General features: G+C 38.7%; 1 protein-coding gene across 5 annotated transcripts in view; it reads right to left on the reverse strand.

Moving 5' to 3' along the window:
* SLC12A6 (solute carrier family 12 member 6) overlaps nucleotides 1-19,987 on the reverse strand; it is a 108,284-nt gene that overhangs the window by 43,829 nt on the left and 44,468 nt on the right. For 4 of the 5 annotated variants that reach the window (XM_009249657.4, XM_063716012.1, XM_009249659.4 and 1 more), the window contains 1 exon segment: nucleotides 4,123-4,167. The exons of the other annotated variant lie outside the window; for it this stretch is intronic. In XM_009249657.4, the coding sequence (XP_009247932.3) occupies nucleotides 4,123-4,167 (45 nt within the window). 5 annotated transcript variants of the gene reach the window in all.

Genomic DNA, 19,987 nt, shown 5'->3' on the forward strand with positions numbered 1-19,987 from the left:
TTAACATAGAGAATTATATAAATTAACTTTCAATATTAAACCAACCATGGATTTCTAGCAGAAACTCAACTTGATGATGGGGATAATTTAAAAAAATATGTTGCCTGATTCAGATTGCAAATATTTCGTTCAGGATTGTAGATATGTTCCTAAGTAAGGTTGGCCTATACTTTTTTTTTTTAATCTCATATTGCCATTCTTAAGTTTTGGTTATTAAGGTTGCAAAAGCCTCAAAACTGAGGTAGTGGTTACTTGGTTTTCTATTCCTTATGAGAGACTGACTGCAGAAGACTCAAATTATTTTTCCTTGGATGCCTGATAAAACTTTGAATAATGCCAGGACCCATGGCTTGTTTGCTTGCTAGCTTTCTAAAAATTTTTTAAGTGGAAAGCTACACACACACTCACACACACACACACACACGGAAACGTTCATAAATCACAGTTGTACAGCTTGATTATTACAACAGCAGTTTCACCCTCCCGTATATCTCCTCAGCCTGACCCTGAGTTTTGCAAGAGACCTGATGAGTCAGTGGGAACAGTAGATACATTAAAATAACTGTGCCCTGTTGACAGTAAAAACATTTAGAAGGACTGGAAAGGGCTTTTATATATCCAATTCAACAGCAAAGGTCTGAAAGATGTTATTACAAATTCAATTAAGCAGGCAAGGCAATTGAACCAGTTTTTCACCTACCAGGCCAAATTATCCTAAACAAGGTTTTTAGGGAGAGCTAAAAGATTTTCTTTTTTTTCTTTTTCTTTTTTGAGACAGAGTCTCACTCTGCCGCCCAGGCTAGAATGCAGGGTGCGATCTCGGCTCACGGCAACCTCCACACCTCCTGGTTCAAGCGATTCTCCTGCCTCAGCCTCCCAAGTAGCTGGGACTAAAGGCACCTGCCACCATGCCCGGCCAATTTTTTTTATTTTAAGTAGACATGGGGTTTCACCATCTTGGCTAGGCTGGTCTCTAACTCCTGACCTTGAGATCCAGTCGCTTTGGCCTCCCAAAGTGCTGGGATTACAGGCGTGGTGAACCACTGCACCTGGTCGGAAGATTTTCATTCAACCTTATAATGCCTTTTCTGAGTAACTTACCAGATGGTTAGAAAAGACAACAAAAAAAATCTTTCAGTCTTTTGCAAACTCATGAATTTCTTTTAATTAAACCAGACTTTTAAAGGTTTTGAGGCTACAGCTAAAACAAAGATACTTAAGACAGAAGACAGAAGAGGATAGTTCTTCAGAGCATGAGAAAAAAGGAAAATATGATCTGACTCCATGAATGTAGGAGAGAGAACTCAGGCTGGCAGGATGGACATACCTGATAATCTGGCTAGAAGACTGGATGAATCCTCAGGTTGGCTAAAAATTGAATGCAACTGTAGGCTGCCAAATGAGATTAATGTTTGAAGCAGTCTCTCTGCAAATACCATTAGAATTTTTTGGCTAATAATGACTAAGATAACTCTTCCTTCACAATCAAAGTTACTTATTTTTGCCTACAGTTCCCCAGGTATCCTTTACTGCAGGTGGTTAGCTGGGAACAAAATCCAGCTCAGTAATACTGGAACTGTATCAACTTTTGACTGTCATTAGCTAAGCTGCCTCCATTGTACATGTGTTCCTGATAATGAACTATTCTCAAACATCTCTGCCTGTCATGTATGTATCAGGGACAGAAACACTTTCATAGTTTAGAGGAAAGATGTTCTTTTCATGGTCTGGCAAAATTTTTCAATGAAAGCTTAATTGTTCCTGATCCAAATATAAAATTTTTATATACAGAAGACTAATTTTGAGCAACGTATAGAAACTATCCAATATAAAAGTATAAAAAAGTGGCCGGGAGTGGTGGCTCATGCCTGTAATCCCAGCACTTTGAGAGGCCACAGTAGGTGGATCACCTGAGGTCAGGAGTTCGAGACCAGCCTGACCAATATGGCGAAACCTTGACTCTACTAAAAATACGAAAATTAGCCAGGCGTTGTGGCGTGTGCCTGTAGTACCAGCTACTCAGGAGGCTGAGGCCAGAGAACTGCTTGAATCTGAGAGGTGGAGGTTGCAGTGAGCCAAGATCGTGCCACCTCACTCCAGCCTGGGCGACAGATCAAGACTCCGTCTCAAAAGAACCGAAAACCAAAACCCAAAAAACCTCTAACATCACATGGCCAGGACCCTGGTGATCAGATTTGTATATTTATGTCAAACCATTTACTTAACAAATATATACTGAGTACCTAGGATGTCAGGTACTGTTTCAGCACATAAACTCACTAAAGGAATGAGGGCTATGGTCTCATAAACTCTTCTCATTAACCCAAGGACTATTCTAAGTCTTTAATATAGAAAGAACAAAAAAGGAGTATCCCAGTTTCTTCAACTAATCCTCTGAAGTTTTTACTTTCCCTACTTTGGACTTTTTGATAGCTTATTTTTCCATAGCTGCTTTACACATATTTAAACAGCTAAAAGCTCAGCAGTGATCAAAATAAGCCTCAAATCAAAGCATACATAGACACACAAGTGTTAAATACTAAATAATATACTAAAAATTACTTAACCTCATGTACACTGAAGGAAGTATAAATAAAAAACCAGAGATGCCATTTTCACCTATTAGGTAAAGAAACTATTTTAAGATTAATAATACCTGTTTTTTTTTTTTAATTATAGAGAGTCAAGCATTACTCCATACTGGTGAGAGTTTAAGCTGATGTATCTTTTTAAAAATGTACATATCTTTTGAGTAAGGAATTCCACTGTTAGGAATTTACCCTACAAATATACTGGCATTAAAACTGATATATCTATCTTATATACTGGATTAAAGTATAAGATATTCATTGCAACACAACTTACAACAGTAACACACTTGGAAATAAATGCTCATGAGCAGGAAACTGGCTGAATAAAATTATAGTGCAGGAGCACAATGAAATACTCTTCCATCACAAACAAAGGAATGAAGCAGAACTTTATGTACTAAGATGTCCAAGGTAAAATGTTAAGTAAAAAGAAGCAGTCTCTATAATAGAACAGTCCATTTACTATAACACCATTGATATAAAAAGAAAAAGACAGTCATATATAATACAAAAATTTATAATTAAAAATTTATAGAAGAATTCCCAAGAAACTGTCAACAGCAAGTACTTTTAAGAGGTGGAAGTAAGGTGGTAAGAAGAAGAGATACTTTTACTTTCTTTATATATGCCTTTTGTTTGAGCTGAATGCCTCATCAGAGTATGTTTCTTTTTACATTTTGAAAATTTATCAGTCCTGAGGTCTTGTGAAATTCCTGTCAAGGCTGGGCGCAGTGGCTCACACCTGTAATCCCAGCATTTTGGGAGGCCGAGGTGGGCGGATCACAAGGTCAGGAGATGGAGACCATCCTGGCCAACATGGTGAAACCCTGTCTCTACTAAAAATACAAAAATTAGCCGGGTGTGGTGGTGGGCGCCTGTAGTCCCAGCTACTTGGGAGGCTGAGGCAGGAGAATGGCGTGAACCTGGGAGGCGGAGCTTGCAGTGAGTGGAGATCGCACCACTACACTCCAGCCTGGTGACAGAGCGAGACACTGTCCCCCCAAAAAAGAGAAATTCTTGTCAAATTATGCACTTACTTTAAAGAAGTGGTACCCAGAGGAAGTAAATTCATTTCCATAATTTGTTTCATAGATGAGGAACTGGAACACCAAATTCTAAGGACTGCTTAAGGACATACTGTTTATTAAGTACTTTCAATAATTAAAAAGGTGATCAAAAGGCCAAGAAAAGTAATAAAAAGGGAAAATTAGCTGCAAAGTCAGATATTATAAAGGTATTATAATATCTTCTTTTCCAAATTATCTTTAAAAAAATTCTAGTTCTTAGATTTTTTTTAACCATAGACCATGCAAAATTACTTTTTAATTTAACTGAGTCTTAGTAATCAATTATAGAAGTAGTTTCCTAAAACTTGGCAAGTTGGGAATAGAAACAGCAGGAAAAAAGTTGTTGGGTGGGAAGTAGAAAAGGAGGGAATAGAAAATAGAATCAGAGAAGGGAGTAATGTCTGTTAGGATAAATGAGTTAAGGGTGACTTTGGATAGAGTCAATTCCCACAGTAATACTATACCTAACAGTTGGCTGTGTTCCCCTGTGATGGAGTTCTGACTCAGGTCTGAAAAACAAACAATTGAAAAGAAAAGAAAAGAAATGAATGATCAAAACAAATAATTTCTTTAAAATCAGCAACAAAAGTCAACCAAGGAAATAAGCAAAAAAATTAAAAAACTTATGAAATATTAATGTGAAGATAAAAAAATAGAATGAACTAGTGTAAAGAATGATCACATTGCTCAAAAAGTTAAACATAATCACCATCAGCAATTCTACTCCTAATTATACTTCCAAAATAATTCAAAACAGGGACTCAAACAGATACTTTACCACAAAGTTTATGGCAAAATAATTCACAATAGCCAAAAGGTTACCAGGTATACTTCTACAGATGAATGAATCAACAAAATGTAATATATACATACAATGGAAAATTATTCAGCTATAAAAATGAATGGAATTCTGATACATGTGACAACATGGATGAATGTTGAAAACATTATGCTAAGGAAAACAAACCAGACACAAAAAGATAAATATTATATGACTCAATTTATATAAAATGTTGAGAAAGGGCAAATTTATGGAGATGGAAAGTAGATTAGAGGTTACTAGGGGCTGGGTGGACTAGGGTATGGAATGCTATTGCTTAAAGAGTACAGCGTTTCTGTTTGGGGTGATGAGAAATTCTGGAAGCAGATAGTGGTAATGGGTGTACAACACTGTAAATGTAATTAATGCCACTGAGTTGTATACTTAAACATGGTTAAAATGGTAACTTCTGTATTGTATATATTTTGCCACAATAAAAAGTAAATTAAAAAAAATAATAATCACACAAATTTGACCAAGCAGTAGTTTCATAAAGTAGAAGGATGATTCAGGATTGTGATATGAATTATATTTTTAATGACGAAGGAACATTTTAATGACAAAAAAACTTATGGCTGTAACAGCTCAAAGTCAAGACATAAATAAAGCACTTACTACTATTAGCAGATATGTTCTAGTAGTTTGACTTTAAGATACACTGACTAAATTGGCTTTCATAAATATCAATTTCTTTAGTAATCTGAAATAAAATTAGTGGCAGTAAGCCAAGTTCCTAATGCAAGAGATATTGACAATCATCATTTAACAGTCAACCACTTGCTTATTTTAAAGGTTTGAAAAGCACTAAGAGCTAAAAACAGAAAAGACTAAGCTCCACTTTCCTCAAAGACTAAATCTCTTGAGACGCTGATGATTCTGGCTTCCTTGAATGTGCCTGGGGTAATAAAAATAATTTTTGACCAGGGGTTATGTGAACAATGGGGAAAAAAGTTACATCTTTATTTTCACTAACCTCTAACTGAAGTTAAGGATTTTCTACAGCTATGATGTATGCAACAGATTACATAAAAGTACCTGTGATTTTGTCTAACAATAAATCTCAGATATTTTTACATCACATTATTGTTTTAGACAAAATTCAAATGTCTTCCATAGTCCACATATGTTTTATATATCATTTAATTAACACTTTAAGCATCCCAGACAGAAAGAAACAATCAGAATACTTAACAAATTCCAGTTTCTGATGTATACTGGAGTATACACTATACATTTTAATTAAGGAAGTAAGGTAGAAACCTGATTTCTACCATAGAAGTTTTAAATGCTATTTGAACATTTAAAAATTTATTTTCAGGGGATTTTTTTCCTTAATTTGGTTTGAAAAAGGGAAATTTGAAATGTTCCTATTCTAGAATATTTTCCCCAAACATACCAGCAAGTGAATTCCCAGTTTTTACTTTAAACTTATCTCACTTCCCATCTAAATAAAGGACACTGGGGCTGGGTGCAGTGGCTACTGCCTGTTATCCTAGTATTTTGGAGAGCTGAGGCAGGAGGACCATGAGGCCAGGAGTTTGAAACCAGCCTGAGCAACACAGTGAGACCGCATCTCCATGAAACATTTTAAAAATTAGGTAGGCACAGTGGCGTGTGCACCTGTAGTCCCAGCTACTCAGGAGGCTTAGGCAAGAGGTTCCCTTGAACCCAAGAGTTAGAGGCCCCAGTGAGCTATGATGATGCCACTGCACTCCAGCCGGGTGACAGCGAGACCTTATCTCTCCCCCAACCCCCCACTATATATACATATTCTTGCACATAAGACAAAGTAGGAATGTTCTTGCACATAAGACACAGTAGGAATGTTCTTGCACATAAGACAAAGTAGGAATGTTCTTGCACATAAGACAAAGTAGGAATAACAGTTCTGTTGTCACTCTCTCTCTTAGGGAAAATTGGGCCCTATCATTATGGAGAAAGAAGCATGTAGGTGGCATGAAAAGAAGAATAGAGAAAGCATAACAGAATTTTAGAACTAGAAGAACCTTGGTCATCATCTAAACCTACTCCAGTGACTCTAGAGGAAAAGCTGGGGAAGGGTTATCACATCATTTATTTTTCTCTTTAAATCATACCAACACCTCTCCTTCAAGATTCTGATTCCCAGCCATAGTCACTAATATGAATACCTTGTATCTCTCAGGTTTGCAAGAACAGAGAAGTTGAGAACCTCATATTTTAATGTTTATAGTTCTAAAAAACTAATGCCTGGGTTAATCAGTGGCTAAAGACACATCATACTACTACCCAAAGAAAAAGGTTATAGTCTTTTGCTTTCAGAACTTATGTTCTTGCTTCTCAATATTCTGTAATTCTAACTTTCTTGTTCTAAAACAAGGTATGATAGTCTAAAACAAGTTATTTGAAATTGCCAGGGAATACATCCTATGAAGAGAAATAGGAAAACATCTCAGATAACTCTGGCAGACTAGGTGTGGTTTTAGAGAGGAAAAGATAAATGACTTTTCCTTTAAAAAGAATTAGCTCGGCCAGGCGCAGCGACTCACGCCTGTAATCGCAGCACTTTGGGAGGCCGAGGGGGGTGGATCACCTGAGGTCAGGAGTTCGAGACCAGCCTGACCAACATAGTGAAATGCCATCTCCACTAAAAATACAAAAATCAGCCGGGCGTGGTGGCGTGCACCTGTAATCTCAGCTACTCTGGAGGCTGAGACAGGAGGATGGCTTGAACCCAGGAGGTGGAGGTTGCAGTGAGCCAAGACCACGCCACCGCACTCCAGCCTGGGCAACAAGAGTGAAACTCCATCTCAAAAAAAAAAAAGAAAAAAATTAACTCCTCTATTGTGTAATATACTTTCTTGCCTTCTAAGCTGTGCATACATGATGTATGTATACTCTCTAGACAAGCCAGGAGTCTTACTTTGAACACCCTCCTATACTTCAGATGAGTAGAAACAAGTCTTTTTATTTTTTTTGAGATGGAGTCTTGCTCTGTCGCCCAGGCTGGAGTGCAGTGGCGCGATCTCGGCTCACTGCAACCTCCACCTTCCAGGTTCAAGCAATTCTCTAACTCATCCTCCAGAGCAGCTGGGATTATAGGTGTCCGCCACCACGCCCGGCTAATTTTTGTATTTTTAGTACAGTTGGGGTTTCACCATGTTGGCCAGACTGGTCTTGAACTCCTGACCTCGTGATCCACCTGCCTCAGCCTCCCAAAGTGCTGCGATTACAGGCATGGGCCAGTGAGCCCAGCCAGAAACAAGTCTTTTGTGTAGTTCCCTACAAGTTCAACTTAGATTTTTATTTTTCATTTATTATAATTGAAAAATTATGGGCAATCCTTGACACTTATTTAGTTAATCTGAAGACTAACCTCCAAGAACCTGCAAATCTTTTATTAATAAATATAAAAGCTAAAACAAGGCTGGGAGCGGTGGCTCACACCTGTAATCCCAGCACTTTGGGAAGCTGAGGTGGGTGGATCATGAGGTCAGGAGTTCAGGACCAGCCTGGCTAATGTGGTGAAACCCCATCTCTACTAAAAATACAAAAATTAGCTGGGCAAGGTGATGCGCCCCTGTAATCCCAGATACTCAGGAGGCTGAGGCAGAGAATTGCTTGAACCTGGGAGGCGGAGGTTGCAGTGAGTGGAGATCGGGCCACTGCACTCCAGCCTGGGCGACAGAGCAAGACTCCGTCTCAAAAAAACAAACAAAAAACAAAACAAAACCAAACAAAAAAAACAAAGAACTAAAACAAAAGTCAATCTGGGAGTACACAGGCCCGTGAACCCACTAGAATGAAACTAGTTTTGCCTGTAAAAATTACAATTGTTCAATGGATTTAACTTGAAGGGCGTTTCTGGGTTTGCAATCCAAATTGTGCAGTCATCATGCTAACACTGCTGAGATATGTCTGAGCACCTTTCAATTGTTCTGTGTCTAAACTCCCCCATTTACCACTTTTCCTGACTATGTCATTGGTGAGGGCACACCCAAGTTTGCCTAAGACTGGGAGTTGTCCTAAAGATTACTCAAAATGACATTTATTTTAAACCAGATTATTTTCTCTAATAGGAACTATGTGCCAATAATGTCACTAGTTTTACCCTTTGATGGCCTTCATAAATAAAGCTACTCTTAGGACAAAATACAATCAAGTTATAATCAAAAGCCAGAGATACTCTATAAGTCAAAATGATAGACCAAATAAAAAATAGAAACAAACCATATATCTATTAAAAATAGGTAGATGTAATCAGAAAAATGAACTGAAAATATTTCCTTGTAACAGTAATGATATGGTAGTTTTACAAATAAGCACTTGCTCAATATATTTAACTTATCTCGGGTAAACAGTAAGAATGAAGATTTTAGTTTCCTGCCATGCACCTGGGAGAATGGAGACAGAGTGAAATGATTGTGGGTGGTACTCACTTGCAAAACTGCCTCTGTCAAGTTTTTCTGAAGAGCTTTATTATTTTCCTTAGTTTGCCAATAGTAATAGTCTTTGAGACTATTTTGAACAAAATTTCCTTTGAGAATCACTTTGTTTACCATCATTGGCAGATAATTTGAAGCAAATAAAGGCTAGCTGGTATCTTGTAGCTAAAACACAGGGTTAGAAGGTTTTAGTCTTTATTAAATCTAGAATCAGTAATATAATTAAATAACACACCAACAGCAGAAATTGTTGCCCAATTCTTTAGATAAAGAAGTAGGCATGACCAAGCGCATATACATCAGAATTAAGACTATTATGCTACTGGCTGTATTATCTAGACATATCACAAAAGTTGTTTCAGGAAAACAAACAACTAAAATGACTAGTCTTAACACGTAAGGCATTTCTAACCTTCTTAACTCCCAGTTTTTAAAAAAAACCAAAGCGTCATCATCATCAAAAGAAACAATTCCAACTCAATTAAACTAAGATAGTTAAAGATGGAACCAAATTTGGGGATGTAAACTAGTATAGCCACTAAGGAGAAGAGTATGGAGAGGACTCAAGAAAAGTACAACTGGAACTACCATATGATCCAGCAATCCCACCGAGCATTTATACAAAGCAAAGGAAATTAGAAAAATTAGTATATCAAAGAGACACCTGCACTGCATGTTTATTGAAGCACTATTCACAGTAGTCAAGATACGGACTCAACCTGGGTGTCCAAAAACAGATGAATGGATAAAGAAAATGTGGTATGTATATACAATAGAATACTATTCAGCTCTTAAAAAGAATAAAATCCTATCATTCATAGCAGTGTGGATGGAACTGAAGGACATTATGTTAAGTGAAATAAGCCAGGAACAGAAAGCTAAACACCACATGTTCTCATTCATATGTGAGAGTCAGAAAAAAAATGTTGATCTCATAGATGTAAAAATTAGAACAGAATATACTTGAGGGTGAGAAGGGCATGGGTATGGGCGGAGGGCAGGGGGATAGGAAGAGATTTGTTACAGGATACAAAAGTATAGCTAGATAAAAAAAGAGTAAGTCTAGTATTCTACACTATTGAAGGATGATTACGGTTAACAATAATATATTAGCCTCAAATAGCTAGGAGGAGGATATTGAATGTTTCTAATACAAAGTAATGATAAATGATTGAGACAATGGATATACTAATTACACTGATCTGATCACTATACTTTAATAGGTATTGAAAAAAAGATGGAACCAAAGACAATTACTCTAACATTCACATTTATTAGATTCTGCCTCTCTATATGGGTAGGCTCTCATCTTGTTGGGAAAACAAGGTGAACTAAGTCAAAATCTGAAAAGCCCATCCTCTTTACATAATATATTCTAAATTTATAGCAATGAACTAGTTAGACCTAGAAAAACTAACATGAGATTAATGAGGTTTAAATAAATGAGTAAGCCGGGTGCAGTGGCTCACGCCTGTAATCCCAGCACTTTGGGAGGCCGAGGCGGGTGGATCACGAGGTCAGGAGATTGAGACCATTCTGGCCAACATGGTGAAACCCTATCTCTACTAAAATACAAAAAATTAGCTGGGCATGGTGGCGCATGTCTGTAGTCCCAGCTACTTGGAAGGCTGAGGCAGGAGAATAGCTTGAATCCAGGAGGCGGAGGTTGCAGTGAGCCAAGATCGCGCCACTGCACTCCAGCCTGGTGACGGAGCAAGATTCTGTCTCAAAAATAAATAAATAAGTAAAAAATAGTAGGCAATTTTAGGCAAAGTAATTAAGCAATAAGATGGCAATGTAAACCAGTGCATACAAAAAGTTAATTCTTTATCTTTCTACACTACCTCATAAAGGACAAAAATCCTTATTTTAATTTTTAATGTAATGAAAATATAGTTTAAAAAAGATATATAGAGCCTACATATGCCAAAAAAAAAAAAAGCTAAAGATCATTAAGCTAAAATGTGTACTTTAGTCCACACCATCTGCTACATAGTGGCTTGTGTAGACAGTTAACCATGAACAGAATAAGCTGCGATAGTAGCATGGAACTACACACTCTACTGCATGTACAGTGTATAGTCCTTAGTGCATAAGTATATATTCCTTAGTATATTAATAGGGATTTGGTGAGAAATGGTTTGGGGCAGGGATTGTAAGTAGACTTGTCAAATCTATTTAATAGATAAGTAGACTGCTCTAAAGTGTAATTTCTCATACCCTTCAAAATGCTAGTGACTGCCTAGCTAATCTCCAAAAGAAGAATACAATATTCAGCATTCCTAAACATGTCGGAAAAGATCATTCATTTTGTATCAAATACCTTGTATAATTAGTGTCCTATGATATATACTTTGGGAAACGTTGAACTAATTCCTATCAATATACTAAGGTTAAAAGATAACTCCCTGGCTGGGCACAGTGCTTCAAGTCTGTAATTCTAGCTACTCAGGAGGCTGAAGCTGGAGGATTACCTGAGGCCAGGAGCTTGAGGCCAGCCTGGGCAACATAGCAAGACCCCATCTCTTACAAAAGAAATAAAATTAGCTGGGTGTGGTGGTGTGTGCCTGTCATCTCAGCTACTCAGGAGGCTGAAGTGAGAGGATACTAGAGCCCAGAAGTTCAAGGCTGCAATGAGCTATGATCACTCACTCACTCACTCACTCACTCATTCATTCACTCAGCACTATTTCCATTAAGCCAGTATTTTCAAAATTTGCCCGGTTACAACAGTCATGGGGTATTTGTTAAACTACAAATTTCTGGGTCACATAACTAACCCTAATGACTCAATTTTATGGGAGGAGGCTGAGATTCTGTAGTTTTACCAAGTGCCTCAGATGGCTACTATAAAACTTCATTCGTTCAACCATTCTTGTGTTTAAATATCTGAGTGACTAATAAGTCCCAGTCATTTTTCCATGTGCTAGGGATAGAAGGTAAATAAGAAAAAGTTTCTTTTGTCATGCAGATATGGGAACATCAATAAGAAAAGAAAATTAATAGCCGGGCATGGTGGCTCACGCCTGTAATCCCAGCACTTTGGGAGGCCAAGGCAGGTGGATCACCTGAGGTCAGGAGTTCAAGACCAGCCTGGCCAACATGGTGAAACCCCATCTCAACTAAAAATACAAAAATCAGCCAGGCGTGGTGGCAGGCACCTGTAATCCCAGCTGCTTGGGAGGCTGAGGCTAGAGAATCACTTGAACCTAGGAGGCAGAGGTTGCAGTGACCGGAGATTGCACCATTGCACTCCAACCTGGGTGACAAGAGCGAAACTCTGTCTCGAAAAAAATAAAAATAAAAATAGAAAAGATAATTAATAATCAAGATAATTTCAGCTGATGGTGTTATAAAGAAAATAAAGAAGGGTGATTAGAGAGGCTATTTTTTATTGGGTGGACTGTCAGGACCTTTCTGAGGAGGTAACCCTTAAGGTGAGACTTGCATGAAAAGAAGCCAGACATATGAGGATCCTGAAAAGACTGATCAGGGCAGAGGAACAGCTGTGAAAAGATCCTAAGATGGGAATCAGCTTGGTATATTTAGGAAATATTAATGTAGCTAAAGCATAGTGAGTAACAAAGTGTTTTTTTTTTAAAAGAGGGTAAATTAGGTAGGCACTACATCTTGTAGTGTAGCACACTATAATAAGGAGTGTGAATTTTACTCTGAAAATGACGTAAAATGATTGAAAGGTTAGCATTTTTTTTTTGAAACAGGGTCTTGCGCTGACATCAAGCTGGAGTGCAGTGGTGCAATCATGGCTCGCTACAGCCTCAACCTCCCAGGCTCAAGTGATCTTCCCGCCTCAGCCTCCTAGTAGCTGGGATCACAGTCATGGGCCACTACACCCAGCCAATTTTTTGATTTTTTTTATGGAGACAGGATCTCCTTATGTTGCTTATGCTGGTCTCGGTCTCAAACTCCGGGGCTCAGGCGATTCTCCTGCCTCAGCCTCCGAGGATTACAGGTGTGAGCCACCATACCTGGCCAGCATAATTTTTTAAAAATGCAGGCTGCTGGTTTGAGAATGGATTGTAGGGGAGACCAAGAACAGAAATGGGGAAACCAGTTAGAAGTTTACTGAAGAAACCACAGAAAGACATGATAATGGCTGTAGTGAAGCTGATGGAGGGAGGCAGGTTGACGATATCTTACGGAAAGAGAGCTCACGGGCTAGTCTTCAAAGGTAATGTCCATATTATTTTCTTTGTTTCTTTTCTTTTTTTTTTTTTTTTGAGACAGAGTCCTGCTCTGTTGCCTAGGCGGGCGCCATCTTGGCTCACTGCAACCTCTGCCTCCCAGGTTCAAGCGATTCTCCTGCCTCAGCCTCCCGAGTACCTGGGATTACAGGCACCTACCACCACGCCCAGCTAATTTTTGTATTTTTAGTAGAGACAGGGTTTCACCATGTTGGCCAGGCTGGTCTTGAACTCCTGACCTTGTGATCCACCTGCCTCGGCCTCCCAAAGTGCTGAGATTACAGGCATGAGCCACCGCGCCTGGCCCATGTTACTTTGAGATCTGTAGCTCTTTGATTCATGTATCCAGTAAATATTTTCTGAGAACCTTCTACATGTGAAACACTATTCTAGTTACTAGAAATGTAGTAACAAAATCCCTGCCATCAAGGAGCTTAAATTTTAGTGGAGAAAAGACCAACCAGTAACCTATGTCGAGAACAGTAAGCTATAAAACAAATAAAAAAGCTGAGTAAAAGAATACAGAGGACTAGTGGGAGAGTGGTTTGTGTGCACACTTAGATACTCAGTCTGAAAGGCCTCTCAGATAATGTGACATCTGAGCAGAAAATTGAAGATATCTAACCATACAAGTATCTGCAGGAAGAACAGTTAGTGCTAAGCGAAGCAGGTATGTATTGACATGTTTGATGAATGGCAGCAAGGAGACCGGATTATCAGACAGAATAAGCAAGTTGAAAGTGACAGAGTATGGAATAAGAGATCGATATAGATGTTGGAGGAGGAAACATAGATCATGTGCGGCCTTGTAGGATATAGTCAGGATTTTTGTTTTTGCTGTGAGATAAGAAGCCATTGAAAGGTTTTGATTTCTGTTTTAACATGATCACAACAGCTATAGTGTGGAATGAGCAGATAGCAGGGGCCAAGCAAATAAACAGAAAAAAGTTAGAAGGCTTTTACAGTGGTCCAAGAAAAGATAATGGTAGTATGGATCAGATCGGAAGTACTGGAGGTAATGAGAAGTGGTCAGATGCTGGATATGTTGACTAGCCTAGGTATGTTTCAAAGGAGGGACTGACAAGATTGGCATGCTGATGATTGGCTACAGGGTGGGAGAAAAAGAAAAGGGTCAAAGATATTTCCACAGCAATTAGATGAACAGAGATGCCATTTACCATTTACTGAGTTGGAGACTGACAGAGAGCTAGCAATCTAATTAAAGGCACAGTGCTTATGATTTTTTTTTTTTTTCCAAGCCAGCTTAGTAGGGAATCCTGTGTAGTGGAAAACCAGTGTGGGTTTTTAAATTAGGTGTGAGGTTTCCATGTACCCACCAAATGGTAGTAAGAAAGAATTCATTTTTTAAAGAGGTGGAAGCAATCCAAGTGTCCACTGATGGATGAATAAACAAAATGTGCTATATATGTGTGTATACATATATATATACACACATATATATACATACATACAATGGAATATTATTCAACCTTTAAAAAGGAAGGAAATTCAGACACATGCTACAACATGGATGAATCTTGACATACACTAAATCAAATAAGCTAGTCATACAAAGGCAAATTCCATATGATTCCACTTATATTAGTTATCTAAAGGAGTCAAATTAATAGAAACAGAAAACAGAATGGTGGTTAACAGGGGGTGGTAGGGAGTAGAAAATGGAGAGCTGTTCATTGGGTATAGAAGTTCAGTTTTGCAAAATGAAAAAGTTCTGGAGATCTGCACAACAATGGAAATACTCTTAACACTACTGAACTATACACTAAAAAATGATTAAGATGCTAAGTTTTATTGCTTTTTTTTTTTCTTTTTCTTTTTAAACGGTCTTGCTCTGACACCCAGGCTGGAGTGCGGTAGCACGATCTCAGTTCACTGCAACTGCCGCCTCCCGGGTTCAAGCAATTCTCCTGCCTCAGCCTCCCGAGTAGCTGGGATTACAGGCACGTGCCACCATGCTCAACTAATTTTTTTGTATTTTTAGCAGAGATGGGGTTTCACCATATTGTCCAGGCTGGCCTCAAACTCCTCACCTCAAGTGATCTGCCCACCTCAGCCTCCCAAAGTGTTGGGATTACAGGCGTGAGCCACCATGCCCGGCCTTATGCTATTTTTTTAAGCCACAATTTAAAAAACTGTATTTGACTCCGTAGGCTTCTGGCAAATACATTGTGGTCTTCATTAATAGCATTTATAAGTCTAAAAGGAGAGCTCCATTTTCCATTTTTAAAATTTCCCTGCCTGGGCACGGTGGCTCACACCTGTAATCCCAGCACTTTGGGAGGGTGACGTGGGTGGATCACTTGAGGTCAGGAGTTTGAGACCAGACTAGCCAGCATGGTGAAACCCCGTCTCTACTAAAAATACAAAAAATTAGCTAGGTGTGGTGACAGGTGCCTGTAATCCCAGCTGCTTGGGAGGCTGAGGCAGGAGAATTGCTTGAACCTGGCAGGCGGAGGTTGCAGTGAGCCAAGATTGTGCCACTGCATTCTAGACAAAGTGAGACTCTATCTCAAAAATAAAAAATTTCCCTAGGTGCATTAATTATGCAGCAACCTTATCTCCTAATTCACAAGATATGTGCTCATACTATGCTTCAAAAGAGGACAAATAATAAAGCTTAAATATGATGACGCCTAGTGCAGCTACAGAAATTACTTATAACAATTTGCTTGAAAAAAGCCAATGAAGAAGTAAAGCAAAGCAAATGCCAAAGCAAATACTTTTTTTTTTTTTTTTTTTTTTTAATACTTTAAGTTCTGGCCGGGCGCGGTGGCTCACGCCTGTAATCCCAGCACTTTGGGAGGCCGAGACTGGCGGATCACAAGGTCAGGAGTTCGAGACCAGCCTGGCCAAGATGGTGAAACTCCGTCTCTACTAAAAAAATAAAAAATTAGCCGGGTGTGGTGGCAGACGCCTGTAGTCCCAGCTACTCGGGAGGCTGAGGCAGGAGAATTCCTTGAACCTGGGAGGCAGAGGTTGCAGTGAGCCGAGATCGTGCCACTGCACTCTAGCCTGGGTGACAGAGCAAGACTCCATCTCAAAAAAAAAAAAAAAAAAAAAAAAAAAAAAAAAAAAAAAAAAAAATACTTTAAGTTCTGGGTTACATGTGCAGAATGTGCAGTTTTGTTATATAGGTATACACGTGCCATGCTGGTTTGCTGCACCCATCAACCCGTCATCTACATTAGGTATTTCTACTAATGTTATCCTTTCCCTATCCCCCAGGCTCTGGTGTGTGATGTTCCCCTCCCTGTGTCCATGTGTTCTCGTTGTTCAACTCCCACTTATGAGTGAGAACATGTGGTGTTTGGTTTTCTGATCTTGTGACAGTTTGCTGAGAATTATGTTTCCAGCTTCATCCATGTCCCTGCAAAGGACATGAACTCATCCTTTTTTATGGCTGCATAGTATTCCATGGTGTATATGTGCCACATTTGCTTTATCCAGTCTATCATTGATGGACATTTGGGTTGGTTCCAAGTCTTTCCTATTGTGATTAGTGCTGCAATAAACATGTGCATGTGTCTTTATCGTAAAATGATTTATAATCCTTTGGGTATATGCCCAGTAATGGGATTGCTGGGTCAAATGGTATTTCTAGTTCTAGATCCTTGAGGAATCACCACACTGTATTCCACAATGGTTGAACTAATTTACACTCCCACCAACAGTGTAAAAGCATTCCTATTTTTCCACAACCTCTCCAGCATGTGTTGTTTCCTGACTTTTTAATGATTGCCATTCTAACTGGCGTGAGATGGTATCTCATTGTGGTTTTGATTTGTATTTCTCTGATGACCAGTGATGATGAGCATTTTTTCATATGTCTGTTGGCTGCATAAATGTCTTCTTTTGAGAAGTGTCTGTTAATATCCTTTGCCTATTTTTTGATGGGGTTGTTTGTTTTTTTCTGGTAAATTTGTTTAAGTTCTTTGTAGATTCTGGATATTAGCCCTTTATCAGATGGATAGAAGGCAAAAATTTTCTCCCATTCTGTAGGTTGCCTGTTCACTCTGATAATAGTTTCTTTTGCTGTGCAGAAGCTCTTTAGTTTAATTAGATCCCATTTGTCAATTTTGGCTTTTGTTGCCATTGCTTTGGTGTTTTAGACATGAAGTCTTTGCCTATGCCTATGTCCTGAATAGTATTGCCCAGGTTTTCTTCTAGGATTTTTATGGTCCTAGGTCTTATGTTTAAGTCTTTGATCCATCTTGAGTTGATTTTTATATAAGGTGTAAGGGGGTCCAGTTTCAGTTTTCTGCATATGGATAGCCAGCTTTCCCAACACCATGTATTAAATAGGGAATCCTTTCCCCATTGCTTGTTTTTGTCAGGTTTGTCAAAGATCAGATGGTTGTAGATGTGTGGTGTTATTTCTGAGGCCTCCATTCTGTTCCATTGGTCTATATATCTGTTTTGGTACCAGTACCATGCTGTTTTGGATACTGTAGCCTTGTAGCAAAGTTTGAAGTCGGGTAGCTTGATGTCTCCAGCTTTGTTCTTCTTGCACAGGATTGTCTTGGCAATGCGGGCTCTTTTTTGGTTCCATATGAACTTTAAAGTAGTTTTTTCCCAATTATGTGAAGAAAGTCAGTGGTAGCTTGATGGGGATAGCATTAAATCTATAAATTACTTTGGGCAGTAAGGCCATTTTCATAATATTGATTCTTCCTACCCATGAGCATAGAATGTTTTTCCATTTGATTGTGTCTCCTCTTATTTCCTTGAGCAGTGGTTTGTAGTTCTCCTTGAAGAGGTCCTTCACATCCCTTGTAAGTGTATTCCTAGGTATTTTATTCTCTTAGTAGTAATTGTGAATGGGAGTTCACTCATGATTTGGCTCTCTGTTTGTCTATTATTGGTGTATAGGAATGCCTGTGATTTCTGCACATTGATTTTGTATCCTGAGACTTTGCTGAAGTTGCTTATCAGCTTAAGGAGATTTTGGGCTGAGACGATGGGGTTTTCTAAATACACAATCATGTCATCTGCAAACAGAGACAATTTGACTTCCTCTCTTCCTATTTGAATACCCCTTATTGCTTTCTCTTGCCTGATTGCCCTGGCCAGAACTTCCAACACTATGTTGAATAGGAGTGGTGAGAGAGGGCATCCTTGTCTTGTCCAGGTTTTCAAAGGGAATGCTTCCAGTTTTTGCCCATTCAGTATGATACTGGCTGTGGGTTTGACATGAATAGCTCTTATTATTTTGAGATATGTTCCATCAATACCTAGTTTATTGAGAGTTTTTACCATGAAAGGCTGTTTAATTTTGTTGAAGGCCTTTTCTGCATCTGTTCAGATAATCGTGGTTTTTGTCATTGGTTCTGTTTACATGTTGGATTACGTTTATTGATTTGCTATGTTGAACCAGCCTTGCATCCCAGGGACGAAGCCCACTTGATCATGGTGGATAAGCTTTTTGATGTGCTGCTGGATTCGGTTTGCCAGTATTTTATTGAGGATTTTTGCATCAATGTTCATCACGGACACTGGTCTAAAATTCTTTTTTTGTTGTGTCCCTGTCAGGCTTTGGTATCAGGATGATGCTGGCCTCATAAAATGAGTTAGGGAGGATTCCCTCTTTTTCTATTAATTGGAATAGTTTCAGAAGGAATGGTATCAGCTCTTCTTTGTACCTCTGGTAGAATTTGGCTGTGAATCCGTCTGGTCCTGGACTTTTTTTGGTTGGTGGGCTGTTAATTATTGCCTCAATTTCAGAACCTGTTATTGGTCTATTCAGAGATTCAACTTCTTCCTCGTTTAGTCTTGGGAGGGTGTATGCATCCAGGAATTTATCCATTTCTTCTAGATTTTCTAGTTTATTTACATAGAGGTGTTTATAGTATTCTCTGATGGTAGTTTGTATTTCTGTGGGATAGGTGGTGATATCCCCTTTATCATTTTTCATTGTGCCTATTGGATTCTTCTCTCTTTTCTTCTTTATTAGTCTTGCCAGCAGTCTATTTTGTTGATCTTTTCAAAAAACCAGCTCCTGGATTCATTGATTTTTTTTCTTTTTATTATTATTATTATACTTTAGGTTTTAGGGTACATGTGCGCAATGTGCAGGTTAGTTACATATGTATACATGTGCCATGCTGGTGCGCTGCACCCACTAACTCGTCATCTAGCAGGGATTTTGTGTCTCTATCTCCTTCAGTTCTGTTCTGATCTTAGTTATTTCTTGCCTTCTGCTAGCTTTTGAATTTGTCTGCTCTTGCTTCTCTAGTTCTTTCAATTGTGATGTTAGGGTGTTGATTTTAGATCTCTCCTGCTTTCTCTTGTGGGCATTTAGTGCTACAAATTTCCCTCTGCACACTGCTTTAAATGTGTCCCAGAGATTCTGGTATGTTATGTCTTTGTTTTCATTGGTTTCAAAGAACATCTTTATTTCTGCCTTCATTTCGTTATTTACCTGGTAGTCATTCAGGAGCAGGTTGTTCATTTTCCATGTAGTTGTGTGGTTTTGAGTGAGTTTATTAATCCTGAGTTCTAATTTGACTGCACTGTGGTCTGAGAGACAGTTTGTTGTGATTTCTGTTTCTTTTACATTTGCTGAGGAGTGCTTTACTTTCAATTACGTGGTCAAATTTAGAATAAGTGCTATGTGGTGCTGAGAAGAATGTATATTCTGTTGATTTGGGGTGGAGAGTTCTATAGGTATCTATTAGGTTCACTTGGTGCAGAGCTGAGTTCAATTCCTGGATATCCTTGTTAATTTTCTGTCTCGTTGATCTAATATTGACAGTGGGCTGTTAAAGTCTCCCATTGTTACTGTGTGGGAGTCTAAGTCTCTTTGTAGGTCTCTAAGAACTTGCTTTATGAATCTGGGTGCTCCTGTATCAGGTGCATATAT

Source organism: Pongo abelii, chromosome 16 (genome assembly GCF_028885655.2).
Source record: "Pongo abelii isolate AG06213 chromosome 16, NHGRI_mPonAbe1-v2.0_pri, whole genome shotgun sequence".
Lineage (NCBI taxonomy): Eukaryota > Metazoa > Chordata > Mammalia > Primates > Hominidae > Pongo > Pongo abelii.